The sequence below is a fragment of the Nomascus leucogenys genome, chromosome 22a (assembly GCF_006542625.1).
Source record: "Nomascus leucogenys isolate Asia chromosome 22a, Asia_NLE_v1, whole genome shotgun sequence".
Lineage (NCBI taxonomy): Eukaryota > Metazoa > Chordata > Mammalia > Primates > Hylobatidae > Nomascus > Nomascus leucogenys.
In genome coordinates this window covers 27,952,757-27,968,215 of record NC_044402.1, presented here as the reverse complement: position 1 = coordinate 27,968,215, position 15,459 = coordinate 27,952,757, and the positions used below count along the sequence as shown (strand labels likewise).

Below are 15,459 nucleotides of genomic sequence, written 5' to 3'. Positions count from 1 at the left end.
AATGTCCTGAAGAAAGGGTTCACAAACTCCTGCCACTGAGGTCCCAAGAGCTGTGCCAATTCCTGCCTTTCTGAGATTTGTTCAATTTCATCCCCCATCCCATTTTTGTATACCTATCATCCTTCCAATAAATCACTCTTTGTTTAGTTTAACCAGAGTCAGTTTTTGTTACTCTCAACTAAAACAGTTAGCAGATAGTGATTCTATATAAAAATCTCTTAGAACTTTTTTTCTACATTTTTATTGGGTATTTATCACATTAGCAGAGCCTGTAAACTTTAAGGGCTTCAAGAAATTTTTTTTTTTTTTTGAGACAGAGTCTCGCTCTGTCGCCCAGGCTGGAGTGCAGTGGCGCGATCTCGGCTCACTGCAAGCTCCGCCTCCCGGGTTCACGCCATTCTCCTGCCTCAGCCTCTCCGAGTAGCTGGGACTACAGGCGCCCGCCACCACGCCTGGCTAATTTTTTTTTTGTATTTTTAGTAGAGACGGGGTTTCACCGTGGTCTCGATCTCCTGACCTCGTGATCCGCCCGCCTCGGCCTCCCAAAGTGCTGGGATTACAAGCGTGAGCCACCGCGCCCGGCCGGCTTCAAGAAATTTTTAAAAAATATTTCCCGGCCGGACACGGTGGCTCACGCCTGTAATCCTAGCACTTTGGGAGGCCAAGGTGGGCGGTTCACCTGAGGTCGGGAGTTTCAGACCAGCCTGACCAACACGGAGAAAACCCATTTCTACTAAAAATACAAAATTAGTCTAGCGTGGTGGTGCACACCTGTAATCCCAGCTACTTGGGAGGCTGAGGCAGGAGAATTGCTTGAACCTGGGAGGCAGAGGTTGCGGTGAGCCAAGATCCTGCAACCACATTCCAGCCTGGGCAACAAAGCAAGACTCTGTCTCCAAAAAAAGGTAAAATGACAAACTCATGCACACACATGCTAATCTGGAATGCTATAAATCAAACTGAAAACACTGGTTATTTTATAGTGGAATGGCTGGCCACTTTGACTTTCTACTTTAAACATTTGGCCTATTTATTTATTTTAAAGAAACAGGGTCTCACTCTGTTGCTGCCCAAGCTGGAGTAGAGTGGCATAACCATAGCTCACTGTAACCTCAAACTCCTGGGCTCATGTAATCCTCTCACCTCAGCCTCCAGAGTAGCTGAGACTATACAAGTGCTCGCCACCATACCTGGTTAATTTTTTTTTTTAGATGAGGTTTCCCTATGTTGCCCAGGCTGGTCTTGAACTCCTGGCCTCAAGGAATCCTCCCAGTTTGGCCTTCCAAAGTGCTGGAATTGCAGGCATAAGCCACCATGGCTGGCCCAGAACAAACTTATGTCATGTTTGTGGCAACAAAAATTCAAAAAACAATGAGACTTCCATTTCCAGGTTAGCTTTAATAGAGACAGGCAAGCCAGCGCTTTCACAGTAACGACTAGATAAACTATATAGATTATTCAAATAAATAAATGGCTTTAAAGATTGAAGAGCTGTCTTCTATGCATAGCAAAGAGGACTAGCAGAATTAAAATTCCAGAGGGAGAAGAGCCCTTTCTAGGTGAGCCGAAACTGCCAGCCATTTTCTCTCTCCCTGTGGTACTTGTAGAGCTTCAGCGTGAGTGATGATAACTGAGGCTTGCCACAGGCAGGACTCCATCAAGAGAAAGAAAAAACAGCAGAACTTATAACAGCTGTATGGGTTGGCATGACAGACTAAATTCCATAAGAGCCCTAAATTTATGGCCAGTTTCTACACAGACATTTACCTCCAGCTGGGGAGGCTGGAGGCCTGAACTAGAAAGGCAAAGTGAAATCAAGCACAATCTCACAGTGCTTAGCAGATAAAGCTAGAGGGAGTGGCCTATAACAAACATACAATGGATCCCACCCTTGAGATACTACACTGAACTCAAGGGCTTAAATCTTCAGCCCAGTCCAACTCAGTTGTTTGGATAGAGGTGTTTTACACTTCACTATATCTGCCTAAGACTGCAAAAGGCAAACATTAACTTTAGACTCTAAAGGTCTTTACACACATTGTCTAGAAATCGTCAAAAACTTCTGCTGCCAGGCGCAGTGGCTCACGCCTGTAGTTCCAGCATTTTGGGAGGCCGAGGCGGGCTGATCACGAGGTCAGGAGTTCGAGACCAGCCTGACCAACATGGTGAAACCCTCTTTCTACTAAAAATACAAAAATTTGCCAAGCATGTTGGCGCACGCCCATAATCCCAGCTACTCGGGAGGCTGAGGCAGAAGAGTCGCCTGAACCTGGGAGGCAGAGGTTGCAGTGAGCCGAAATTGTGTTCCACTGCACTCCAGCCTGGGCAACAGAGCAAGACTCTGTCTCGAAAAACAACAACAATAACTTTTGCTTTCCCAGGAGGGAGGGGACTGTGTGTGTGTGTGTGTGTGTGTGTGTGTGTGTGTGTGTAGGTACAGAATACAGCAGTCTACATGTTCACCTTGCATCAGCACTGCTAGCCTAGGGAATCTCTCACAACTTGATCATCCCTCCCTTTAATTTCACATGCCCAGAGAAGTGGAGATTTCTCATGTTCAATTTTTTAACATTTTCAAAACTACAAAAATAATTTTTCAACATTAAAGTCTCTTCTAGGAATCCAAAGCCCTATTCCACTGAGAAAGTCAAAATCAACACAATCATTTCATTTTTTTCCCCACTCATTCTACAAATACTTAATTTCTATCTATATGTCAAGAACTGTACTCTAGGCTGGGCACAGTAGCTCACGCCTGTAATCCCAACACTTTGGGAGGCCAAGGCGGGAGGACTGCTTGGGCCCAGGAGTTTAAAATCAGCCTGGGCAACATAGTGAAACCCTATCTCTACACAAAATTTTCAAAAGTTAGCCAGATGTGGTGGTGCATGCCTGTAGTCCCAGCTACTGGGGAGGCTGAGATAGGAGGATCTCCTGAGCCCAGGAGGTTGAAGCTGCAGTGAGCCATGATGGCGCCACTGCACTCCAGCCTGGGTGATAGAACAAGGCCCATCTCAAAAAAAAAAAAAAAAACAAAAAAAAAAAAAACCAGAAAAACTGTACTCTGTATTTGATGATACAAAGAAGAGGTAATCCTTGTCTTCAAGAATTGTGCAGTATTTTTTGTTTTTTTTTAAGAGAAAATGGGTGTAAATATAAAAGGGAGTAAGGAAATCATTTTAAAGAATATCACCTAAAGGAATTTATATTTAATTTGCAAGATGAAAAACACATACAAAGTAATAAGCATTTCTCTTACAAATGTTTCTCAAGGAGCGCCTCTGCCCGGCCACCCACCGTCTGGGAAGTGAGGAGCGCCTCGGCCCGGCCACCCACCGTCTGGGAAGTGAGGAGGGCCTCTGCCCGGCCACCCCGTCTGGGAAGTGAGGAGCGCCTCTGCCCGGCCGCCCCATCTGGGAAGTGAGGAGCGCCTCTGCCCGGCCTCCCGTCTGGGAAGTGAGGAGCGCCTCTGCCCGGCCGTCCCGTCTGGGAAGTGAGGAGCGCCTCTGCCCGGCCACCCACCGTCTGGGAAGTGAGGAGCGCCTCTGCCCGGCCACCCACCGTCTGGGAAGTGAGGAGCGCCTCTGCCCGGCCACCCCGTCTGGGAAGTGAGGAGCGCCCTGCCCGGCCGCCCCGTCTGGGAAGTGAGGAGAGCCTCTGCCCGGCCACCCATCGTCTGGGAAGTGAGGAGCGCCTCTGCCCGGCCACCCATCGTCTGGGAAGTGAAGAGCGCCTCTGCCCGGCCACCCACCGTCTGGGAAGTGAGGAGCGCCTCTGCCCGGCCACCCACCGTCTGGGAAGTGAGGAGCGCCTCTGCCCGGCCACCCACCGTCTGGGAAGTGAGGAGCGCCTCTGCCCGGCCGCCCCGTCAGGGAAGTGAGGAGCGCCTCTGCCCGGCCACCCACCGTCTGGGAAGTGAGGAGCGCCTCTGCCCGGCCGCCCCGTCTAGGAAGTGAGGAGCGCCTCTGCCCGGCCACCCACCGTCTGGGAAGTGAGGAGCGCCTCTGCCCGGCCACCCCGTCTGGGAAGTGAGGAGCGCTTCTGCCCGGCCACCCACCGTCTGGGAAGTGAGGAGGCCTCTGCCCGGCCCCCCGTCGGGAAGTGAGGAGCCCTCTGCCCGGCCCCCCCGTCGGGAAGTGAGGAGCGCCTCTGCCCGGCCACCCACCGTCTGGGAAGTGAGGAGCGCCTCTGCCCGGCCGCCCCGTCAGGGAAGTGAGGAGCGCCTCTGCCCGGCCACCCACCGTCTGGGAAGTGAGGAGCGCCTCTGCCCGGCCCCCCGTCGGGAAGTGAGGAGCGCCTCTGCCCGGCCGCCCCGTCGGGAAGTGAGGAGCGCCTCTGCCCGGCCCCCCGTCGGGAAGTGAGGAGCGCCTCTGCCCGGCCCCCCGTCCGGGAAGTGAGGAGCGCCTCTGCCCGGCCGCCCCATCCGGGAAGTGAGGAGCGCCTCTGCCGGCCGCCCCGTCGGGAAGAAGTGAAGAGCGCCTCTGCCCAGCCGCCCCGTCTGGGAAGTGAGGAGCGCCTCTGCCCGCCACCCATCGTCTGGGAAGTGAGGAGCGCCTCTGCCCGGCCACCCACGTCTGGGAAGTGAGGGCGCCTCTGCCCGGCCACCATCGTCTGGGAAGAAGTGAGGAGCGCTCTGCCGGCCCCCCGTCTGGGAAGTGAGGAGCGCCTCTGCCCGGCCGCCCCGTGTCTGGGAAGAAGTGAGGAGCGCCTCTGCCCGGCCGCTCCGTCTGGGAGGTCTACAATGGAGGCCAGAAGCAATGTGGGGGCTGGACGTGGTGGCTCACGCCTGTGGTCCCGGCACTCTGGGGGGCGAGGCGGGTTGATCACTTCGGGCTAGGAGTTCGAGACCAGTCTGGCCAACTTGGCGAAACATGAAAAATACAACAGACAAACCAACCAACCAACTCAGTGACAACAAAACAGGTCTACCCTGGAGTCATACTCTAATTTTTTTTATTTTCCTCCCTTTCTGATCCTTTATCCCACTTTCTTTTTCTTCCTCTTCCTTCTCCCTCTTCTTTGTCAAATAGAGGATTGAGTTATTATCACTGATCCACATAAAGTCCCTCTCTACCTTATTTTAACTCCCACCCCCCATTTCTATTCCCCGACTTCCCATGTGTAACCTTCCTAATATGTTTGATACGCATCTTTTTGTTTGTATGTATTTTTAGAAAATGTTTATTGTTTTTGTGTGCAAAAAAAAATTAATAAAAAAAAAAAAAGAAAAAAACAAATGTTTCTCAAGCTGCCTCCTCCTCTTCACTTGACTGACAAAATCAAGGAAAGCAGATTAAGCAATTTGTCAAGTCATGGGAAAGCTAAATATCAAAGTTGGAACTAGAGTCCAATTATTTATAGGTTGGTGCAAAAGTAATTGCCATTAAATGGTTTTTGCCATTAAAAGTAATGGCAAAAGTAATTACTTTCAACGGCAAAAACCGCAATTACTTTTGCACCAATCAATACATTTTTCCATTTGCCATTCCTCAGTTTATATTGCCTGAGATTTTCTTTTTTTATGTTATTAATTCCATGGCCTTCCAATGAATTGAGATTTTCTAAGAATCAAATTTTCCTTTAATTATTTCAGAGGTAGTACAACTTAATCCGATTGTTTTAAAATAATCAGCAGCTTAATATTAGAATTTTACTTCAAATTCATCTTCCATACTTATTTTTGCTATTTAAATAATTAGCTATTTTTGTTATTCATGTTATTAGCTACACTTAGATGGAGACAAATGGTTATATGGGTTTCCTCTACTAAGAAAATGTGTTTCTAGGAAATGAGGTTTCACACCAACTAATTTAGTTGTCCTGGAAATAACCTGCTTGCCCATATAAAAGTCAAGCTTACACAGGAGGCAATAAAGACACTACCCTTTAGCACAGCCTGCAGAGCTCTCCAGCACGTGGTGGACTGCAGTCCAACCAGGATCACAGGCCCAGTTTCTCAGCTCAGCTTCTTCATGTTTGAAATCAATGTGAGAAAAGAGCAGAGAAACGAGCTGACACGTTTCCCCTTCCTTGTAGCACCAGCCGGCATCTCACAGCTGAAGCCCTTGGTAAGACAATGGAGAGGGTGCTGCAAAAGTCACCACTGGCCCCACTGCCCTGTAGGGAGAGCTTAGGGAGAGGTGATGAAGTATATCAGAGTGTGCCAGACCCCAGGACCTTCTCTGGCCTCTTCCTACTTCTCACAAGCTGTCCTCTCATGCTAGTAAGAACATTCAGTAAACCGCTATTGTTTTAAACCACTCGCAAACCTGATACACTACAAATTAGGCGATGGGTTTCTTTAACGGCTCGTGTATCACCACAATCCATTTCTTACTTATGTCTGTAACATTATTTTAGGGATCTAGTTTTTGTCAACCAGCAGAGTATGTATGAAATATGACACAATAATTATCATCAAAAAATAGAAATAAAACTGCATTCAACATCTAGCTTTATAAAAACTTAAGATTTAGCTTATATGCTTTAGATCTTTTTTCCATTAAATAAAACATTAAAGTTATCATTCATTCAATACTTATTGAGTCCCTGCTATGAGCTAGGCAAGATCCGAGCACTAGAAATACACTCCTGTGAGACAGGCAGACAACAGATAAGCAAATAGATACACCGTATCAGATCACACTGCTACAATCAGAATAAAATCGTGGAAAAAGAGCATTTTAAACAGGGTGGAGGTAAGGTGTAAGCAGACGGACTTGGAGTAGGGAAGAGAACTCTGTGAAAAAGCTTTCCAGGCTGAGGTAACTGTAAAGGCTAAAGCCCCAGGGACCCCAGGCATGGTGGCTCACGCCTGTAATTCCAGCACTTTGGGAGGCTGAGACAGGAGAATCGTTTGAACCTAGGAGGTGGAGGTTGCAGTGAGCTGAGATCACACCACTGCACTCCAGCCTGGATGACAGATTGAGGCTCCATCTCAAAATAATAATAATAATAATAATAATAATAATAATAATAATAAGGCCCCAGGGAGGGGTGCTTGATGGCAATGTGTTTGGGGAACATCAGAAAGCCCAGATTGGCTAGAAAGCAGTGACCTGGCAGGATATGAAGTCAGAGAGGGATGGGAAAGTTCATGGTGGGCCTTGTAAACCCTATTTTGTATTTTGTTATCAGTGACAGGGTCCATCAGGACAGTGTCAAGATCTGACATGTTTAAGTAGTTCTCCAATCCTTTTAAGAAGTTTGTCCTGGGGAAATGCTGTATTTCCTTTCCTCCCCAGAGGAATTGGGAATTTGGTGTTTATCATTCCCCTGCATTTTTAAATACTTTCACTATATAAACACGTGGCCATAAACAATGTAGTATTCTCCTGAATGTATTAGTACTGCATTCCTTCAGTAGTATTGCTGAATAATATCCTTTTATATGGATATACCATACTTTATCTATTCATCAGTTGATAGACATTTGGATTGTTTCTACTTTTTGGCTATTATAAATAATGCGGGGCTAGACACAGTGGTTCACGCCTGTAATTCCGGCACTTTGGAAGGCCAAGGCGGGTGGATCACTTAGGTCAGGAGTCTGAAACCAGCCTGACCAATGTGGTGAAACCCCATCTCTACTAAAAATATAAAAAATTAGCTGGGCGTGGTGGCGCGTGCCTGTAGTCCCAGCTACTCAGAAGGCGGAGGCAGGAGAATTGCTTGAACCAGTGGGGTGGAGGTTGCAGTGAGCCACACTGCACCCCAGCCTGGGCGACAGAGCAAGACTCTGTCTCAAAAAAAAAAAAAAAAAAAAAAAAAAAAAAATCTTGCCACTCATGGTGGCGTATGCCTGTAGTCCCAGATACCTGGGAGGCTGAGGTGGGAGGATTGACTGAGCCCAGGAGATGGAGGCTGCAGTGAGCCATGTCCTGCCAGCCTGGGTAACAGTAACACCCTGAATCAATCAATCAATCAATAATGCTGCTATTATAATTAATATACAAGTTTCTGCAGGAACATGTGTTTCATTTTTCTTGGGAGTAGAATTACTGGGCCACATGCTAACTCTATGTTTAACTGTTTCCTAAAGTGGCTGCATCATTTTATAATCCCACCAGCAATGTATCAGGATTCTAATTTCTCTATATCCTCACGAACGCTTAATACCTGGTTTATTCTTTTAGCAATCCTAGTGGTGTGAAATGGTATCTAACTGTGGTTTTGTTTTGTTTTCTTTTGTTGAGACAGAGTCTCACTGTCGCCCAAGCTGGAGTGCAGTGGCACCATCTCGGCTCACTGCAACTTCTACCTCCTGGGTTCAAGCGATTCTACTACCTAAGACTCCCAGAGTAGCTGGGATTATAGGCACGCGCCACCACACCTGGCTAATTTTACATTTTTAGTAGAGACGGGGTTTCACCATGTTGGCCAGGCTGGTCTCAAACCCCCGACCTCAAGTGATCCGCCCATCTCGGCTTCCCGAAATGCTGGGATTACAGGCGTGAGCCATGGTGCCTGGTCATATACTTTATTATTTTTTAATTAAATAGAGATGGGGTCTTGCTGCATTGACCAGGCTGATCTTGAACTCCTGGGCTCAAGCAATCCTTACACCTTGACTTCCTTAGTGCTGGGATTACAGGTGTGAGCCACTGTGCCCGGCCCTTAATATGCATTTTTCGGAGTAAGACTGGATTATACCTACAGTCTCAGTACAACCGCATATTTCACTGTACTTAGAAATTATCACAAAATAGTCTGGCACAGTGGCTGTAATCCCAGCACTTTGGTAGGCTGAAGCAGGAGGATGCTTGTGGTCAGGAGTTTGAGACCAGCCTGGGGGGCTGGGTGCAGTGGCTCACACCTGTAATCCCAGCACTTCAGGAGGCCAAGGCAGGAGGATCCATTGTGCCCAAGAGTTTGAGATCAGCCTGGGCAACATAGTGAGACTCTGTCTCCCTCTCTCTTTATAGATATATATATTTATTTATTTTTGTTTGTTTTTTTAAGTAAAAAAGAGACTAGCCTGGGGAACATAGCAAGACCCATCTCTACAAAAAAAAAAAAAAAAAAAAAAGCCAGGCACGGTGGCTCAAGCCTGTAATCCCAGCACTTTGGGAGACCGAGGCAGGCGGATGACGAGGTCAGGAGATCGAGACCATCCTGGCTAACATGGTGAAATCCCATCTATACTAAAAATACAAAAAAAAAAAAAAAAAAATTAGCCAGGTGTTGGCGGGCGCCTGTAGTCCCAGCTACTCGGGAGGCTGAGGCAGGAGAATGGCGTGAACCTGGGGGGTGGAGCTTGCAGTGAGCCAAGATCGCGCCACTGCACTCCAGCCTGGGTGACAGAGCAAGACGCCGTCTCAAAAAAATAAAAAAAATAAAAAATTAGCCCACTGTAGTGGTGCACACCTGTGGACCCAGTTACTTGGGAGGCTGAGGTGGGAGGATCGCTTGAGCCCAGGAAGTTGAGGCTGCAGTAAGCCATGACTGCGCCACTGCAGGCCAGGCTGCAGCGACACCCTATCTCGCCAAAAAAAAAAAAAAAAAAAAAAAAAAGGAAAGAAATTATCAGAAAGTAGCAGACCGATTTACAATAGACCACATTAAAAAACAAACCTCCAGCTGGGCGCGGTGGCTCACGCCTGTAATACCAGCACTTCAGGAGGCCAAGGCAGGTAGATCACCTGAGGTCAGGAGTTTGAGACCAGCCTGGCCAGCACTGTGAAACCTCATCTCTACTACAAATGCAAAAATCAGCCAGGTGCGGTGGCGCATGCCTGTAATCCCAGCTACTCGGGAGGCTGAGGCTGGAGAATCGCTTGAACCCAGGAGGCGGAGGCTGCAGTGGGCTGAGATGGCGCCACTGCACTCCAGCCTGGGCGACAGAGTGAGACTCTGTCTCAAAAAAAAAAAAAAAACAACCTAACACAGAGATTATCCCAATGCTTTATGATCCCACATTAAACATGTATTATTTCTATAATGAGAAGTAAAAATTATTTTTTTAAAAAAGGAAGAATAGCTGCCTCAAGCTTTGCAATAAAAAGTAGTCTTAAAGACAAACTTCAGATAAATTTTCTAACAGTAAATGGGTCAAGAGCAAAGGACTTACTTTTTTATCGGTCACAAATTGTGAATTACATTACAGAAGCGTCTCAGAAACTACCCAGAAGGGAACTGACTTTGAGTCCGCAAACCATTTATTTAATCAACTATGGCACACCCACTCAGAATGCAAACAGTGCCTCTACCCATCCCTCTGAATTGCCTATTCTACCAATAAACACTGCTTCTTTCTTTCAAAAATTGAATCTAATTAAATCAACCAATTAACTGTCTTGCTCAAAGCAGTACAAATTTCTATGGCACATGGGCAAACCCTAAAAAGTGGGCAAGTCTGACTTTTCTGAACATCCTAGTTCTAAAATACTATCTTAAGAACATAGTTGCTTACACATTTCCCAAGAATTCCTGTTAAATAAAATTCCTAAGTACCTCAAATAACTCTGGAATTCTTCAGATGCAGCTATGTAAGAATCAAGATATGCTTCCCCTTAGAGTGAAAACTGAAATGAAAATCTTGTCCTCCAAGTTGTAATTACATTATTTCTGAAAAGCCTTGAGGTATCTGAGGTATCTTATCAGGACCTGCTAAATCTAAACAGATATATGACTATTCTAACTATTTCTACTGTTCTGGCCTCATAACTATCTTCTCCTTTTCCTTAACTATCACATTAAATCCCCAGTTACTGTTTCCCCTCAGTGGAAACAAAAGCTAGTAGCTATTTAGTAAACCAGCTTTCATTAGTTATTTATTTGCCTCCTCCTAAGAAGCAAGACTAACACTTTGTTCTTTCTACTTTGTCTTATTATTTAACATAAGAACACAACTCTTGCCTCAATTCCTCGAGATAGAATTTTTTACTCTGACAGCCAGAGAGCTCTCATCCTTCTAATATATCATTAAAACTACACCCAAAGGGAAAAAAGTTGGGGTCAAAACTGTCTCAAAGGTAGATAACTTTTTTCGTTCACACTTATTAACTAATTGAGGAAAGTAAAAGGAAAACCTAAATCTCAAAACTTCTATAAAGAAATGGAAGCTCTTTTAAAAAGAGCTGTTAACATGGAGTTTCAAAAACAAACACACGAACAAACTACTATATTTCAGGTGCAACCAAAACATGGCATTTATTTAATCAAATGTTAAATCCACAAGAAGAAATCTGGTAATTAAGATCATGGAATAATCCAATTTGCTATAGAGAAAAACTTGCTGCAAATCCCCTGGAGATCTTTAAAAACAGTATAGAATTTTCTATCAAGACTGATTTTAATAAAGTCCTACAAAGAGATAAAGGACTGAATTAAATAAACTGCCAAAGGTTCTTTCCAATGCTAATGTAAAAGTTTCCCTTGGGCAAATTGCCACACTTTACCTCAAATAAAGGCTTGTGCTCCTCCCACTCATCTGAATAGCAGAGAGGAAAAATTACTGCTCTATTGTTCAACTGTTACTATTGTGAAAACTATGTGTCTACTGTCATCACTAAACAGCAATGTCTGATTGTTGCCTAACTCCTTAACACAGCATCTAGCTAATCAGATTCTAAGCCCAAATCCAAGAGTTGTTCTTTTACTATATACTTTCATTCATCCCTTCAAGCACAGAAACATACTCTTGAGAGTGTAAAGTGATCTTAGACGTTCCTGGCTTCTCTCCTGTTCATTAAAAGACATGGTGGGAGATGTGAGGAAAAGAATTTACATCTCAACCATGTTATACTCTAAATTCATATTTTAGTGAAAGCATGACACACAGCTGTATGCGTATTTTTGATGGCACAGTTGGCAACATTTCCCCCAGAAAGAGGGGAAAGATAGGTAGAGGTTGGAGCACAAGCACATCGCTTTAATTAAAATGAAAACAACTTTTTAAAAATGTTAAGATATTGTATTGCTCTCACGTAGTTACCAAGATCTCTCTTTTGTATAAGAAAGAAAAAAATTCACAGGCAATATTCCTCCATCTGAGAGTGTAGAAAGCTCCAGATCTGAAGTCTGTTTTAAAAATACTGGTGAGAAGTAGTTTTCTAGAAGGGATACTGCAGCCCTCACAGCATTCCAACAGACCGTTCTTCCAAATGCCACCAATGTGCCTTGAGTGAAACTTTTATAAAACACGTCCCCAAAAGTCAACCAAATGTTATTCATACAGATTTTAAAATGTCATATTAGTACCTTGATATTTCTTCACCTTATTAGTTGGCAAGCTCTGAAGAAATATCATTCTACAAATGCTAAATTGTTAGAGATTATGGGAGAAAGGTCCTTGATTTCCTACTAAATCAGAACATAACTCACAGAGATTGAAAGGAACATTTGAACACAAAGCACCGCTGAAGTGTGAACACCTTTCTCGACTTCCTTTTTCATTTTAAAAAATCATACCGGCCGGGCGCGGGGGCTCACGCCTGTAATCCCAGCACTTTGGGAGGCCGAGGCGGGAGGATCACGAGGTCAGGAGATCGAGACCATCCTGGCTAACATGGTGAAACCCCGTCTCTACTAAAAAATACAAAAAATTAGCCGGGTGTGGTGGCGGGTGCCTGTAGTCCCAGCTACTCGGGAGGCTGAGGCAGGAGAATGGCGTGAACCCGGGAGGCAGAGCTTGCAGTCAGCCGAGATCACGCCACTGCACTCCAGCCTGGACGACAAGAGCGACACTCCGTCTCAAAAAAAAAAAAAAAAAAAATCATACCTCGGCCAGGTGCGCCTATAATCCCAGCACTTTCAGAGGCCAAGGCAGGCCGATCACCTGAGGTCAGGAGTTCGCGACCAACCTGGCCAACATGGTGAAACCCCGTCTCTAATAAAAATACAAAAATTGGCCGGGCCTGGTGATGGGCGCCTGTAATCCCAGCTACTCGAGAGGCTGGGGCAGGAGAATCGCTTGAACCCAGGGGGTGGAGGCTGCAGTGAGCCGAGATCGCGCCGTTGCACTCCAGCCTGGGTGACACGAGCAAAACTGTCTCAAAAAAAAAAAAAAAACCTCAATGAAATTACCTGCAATGTATTTTCTAACTCCTACCCGTTAAATTTCCCTATTACATTCTATACCACAACAATTTTGTCTTATAAGTCGTTTACACTGCTAGGAAAACGACAAACTATTCCACTGCTTATAATGAGCTGATTGTTATCACTTCCTCCCTCACACAATTATTTCTTTAAAAGTGAAAACAAATCTTTTGATCTGTGTATTACTTCGCTTAGACACCTTACAACTTCAGCGGAGGTCAAGTCTGTTTTACTTATTTTTTCCCTCAACTCTCAGTCTCAGTATCTCAACATGACCTGGAAAAATGCTTTATTTTCTGCTTCGCACCAAACAGTAACAGATCTATCCATCATAACCACTCATCTGGGGAGGAGCCTGCCAGATATTTATGTTAAAGCCAAATTAAGATCACCATCCTATCAAACTGCAACAGTCACACTCCTGCTAAAGGGGAACAGAGTACTTTCTAAGTGTTCCTTAATATCTGTACAAGACTTAAACGTATTAAAGTCAACTGGAAATTATCGCAACACTCTCTTCCAGGAACACCGTCTTGCATCTTTTTAACCAGCTCATCTTTAAAAACACATTTCAACAAAATATCTGACAGTCCAGAGCACTGTAAGGTTGATAATAAGCATTGTCTTGAATTTAGAACTTTTCAAAATATTTTAGAACTGCCTGAACTTGGTTGATGATTCAGCATGGCTAATTAGTATAGAGTCATCACCAGGCTAAACAATCCCCTTGTGTGATAGCACTCGTGTTCAGGAAAGGGTCGAAGGGGCCACCTAATCCAACCTGGAGCCTGGGGTAGAGTCTCACCACGGGCAGAGTTAAGAGAATGATGCTTTCGAGGGACCAGCTTGGATTCCCTTGCCAGATCTACGGACCAATGTCCTGGCTGGGAAGTGAACGTGGTAGTCCAGAATGTGGTTGGGAGAGGCTGGGTGTGCTTCCATCTGACACCACCGCCTAACTTTCTTTGCTTCTTAAGGACCCCACGGGTGGTTTTCTTTGGAGGGCTGCAGGACTTTAAAACGAAGCAACAACCTCGGGGGTTTGAGAAGGGACCCTCGGGAGCCCATGGGCGGCTCCCACTGGGGTCCGAGGGGCCCCTCATCGCTTCCCCTGGGAGCGGCACACACTTCTGGCAGGATGGGGCAGAGAAAAGTACCCGGGGCTCTGAGCAGAACCCAGAGCTCCGGGAGTAAGGGAGGAAGACCTCCAGGCGCGGAGAGGTGGGGAGCCCCCAAGCCGTCCTTGAGCCTCCAGGCTCGTGGAGGTCGGGCCAGCGGCCGGACACTGCCGCCTACACCTGCGAGCGGCGCCCGCCCCGCGGATTGCCCAGCGGATGGCCCGGAGACCTCGCCCCGCCCGGCCGCCCCTCCGCCACTCCGCACCGCCACCCTGGCCCCGCCGCGCGGGCCCCTCGTACCTGGCCGGCGGCGGCTGCGGCTGCGGCTGCGGCTGCGGCTGCAGCGCTGCTCCTCACGTACCCGTTCCGTACTTCCCCGTTCGCCACGCAGCCATTCGCCCGCACCGTGCGGCGGCAGCAGCAGCCTCCGGGCTCCGGCCGCATCTTACAGGCAGCACCAGGCGCAAGGCAGGCTCTGTGGGCGGTGGCAGCGGCGGCGGCGACTCCAAGTCCCGCTCCGCACCCCACCCACCTCCCCGAAACCGGAAATGGCTGCAGCGCCGCCGCCAATTCCCGGGCGGGCCTTCACAGAGGGCGGGGACCTCTCCGCAGAGGACCAGGCTCGCCCAAGGCCACGCAGCGAAGGGAAAGAGCGGCGGAGACCGGCCGAGAGGGATGTGGACCTGACGACCGCTGACCAATCTGGAAGAGAAGGAGGCGGACCCCATGCTGCTGCCTGGCCAATCACGGACGAGAGCAAAGCGCCTGGCCGGTGGAGAGGGGGCTTCTCTAGAGGGACTCCGGGGCCTGGCAGCTGATTGGAGGCCGCATCCAGGTCCGGGGTAGGGCTTGCCTGTTTAATGGTCCAGACCGAGGAGGAGGCGGAGCCCAGGGAAAAGTAGCCAATTAGAGTGTGAGGCAATAAAAGGGGCTAAACCGAAGTCTCTAGAGCGGGTTCCCAGGTTCTCCAGGACAGGTGGCGCCCTCTCTGCCCTTGCCTCGTGGGAAGTTCTGGGGTTTATGTCCTAGCCCAAGACAGGCAGCTCCCTTATTTAATTAACTGATTCCTCTGTGAGTGTTTATAGAATAGGTTTTTTGACAATCTCTTACCATTCTTCAATATACACTACACATTCACTATTTCTGAATTATTATAAGTAATAATTCAGATGTCTTTTCACGTGCCCTTCGCATGTGCCCTTGGCAGGGTTTTCTATACAGTCTCCTTTAAATTAAGTCTGTCCTTCAAAGTTAGAAAACTTGGTCTAATTCCAACTCTGCCAATAACCGGAAGATAAAA

The 15,459-nt window shown here is 47.0% G+C and overlaps 1 protein-coding gene across 1 annotated transcript in view; it reads right to left on the bottom strand.

Moving 5' to 3' along the window:
• The window catches only part of SPTLC2 (serine palmitoyltransferase long chain base subunit 2), a 112,344-nt gene extending 97,547 nt beyond the window's left edge, over positions 1-14,797 (bottom strand). The window contains exon 1 of the mRNA XM_003260811.4: positions 14,460-14,797. Coding sequence (XP_003260859.1) covers positions 14,460-14,603 — 144 coding nt within the window. The 5' untranslated portion in view covers positions 14,604-14,797. The remainder of the gene's footprint in view (positions 1-14,459) is intronic.
• Between the last annotated feature and the right edge of the window lie 662 nt (positions 14,798-15,459).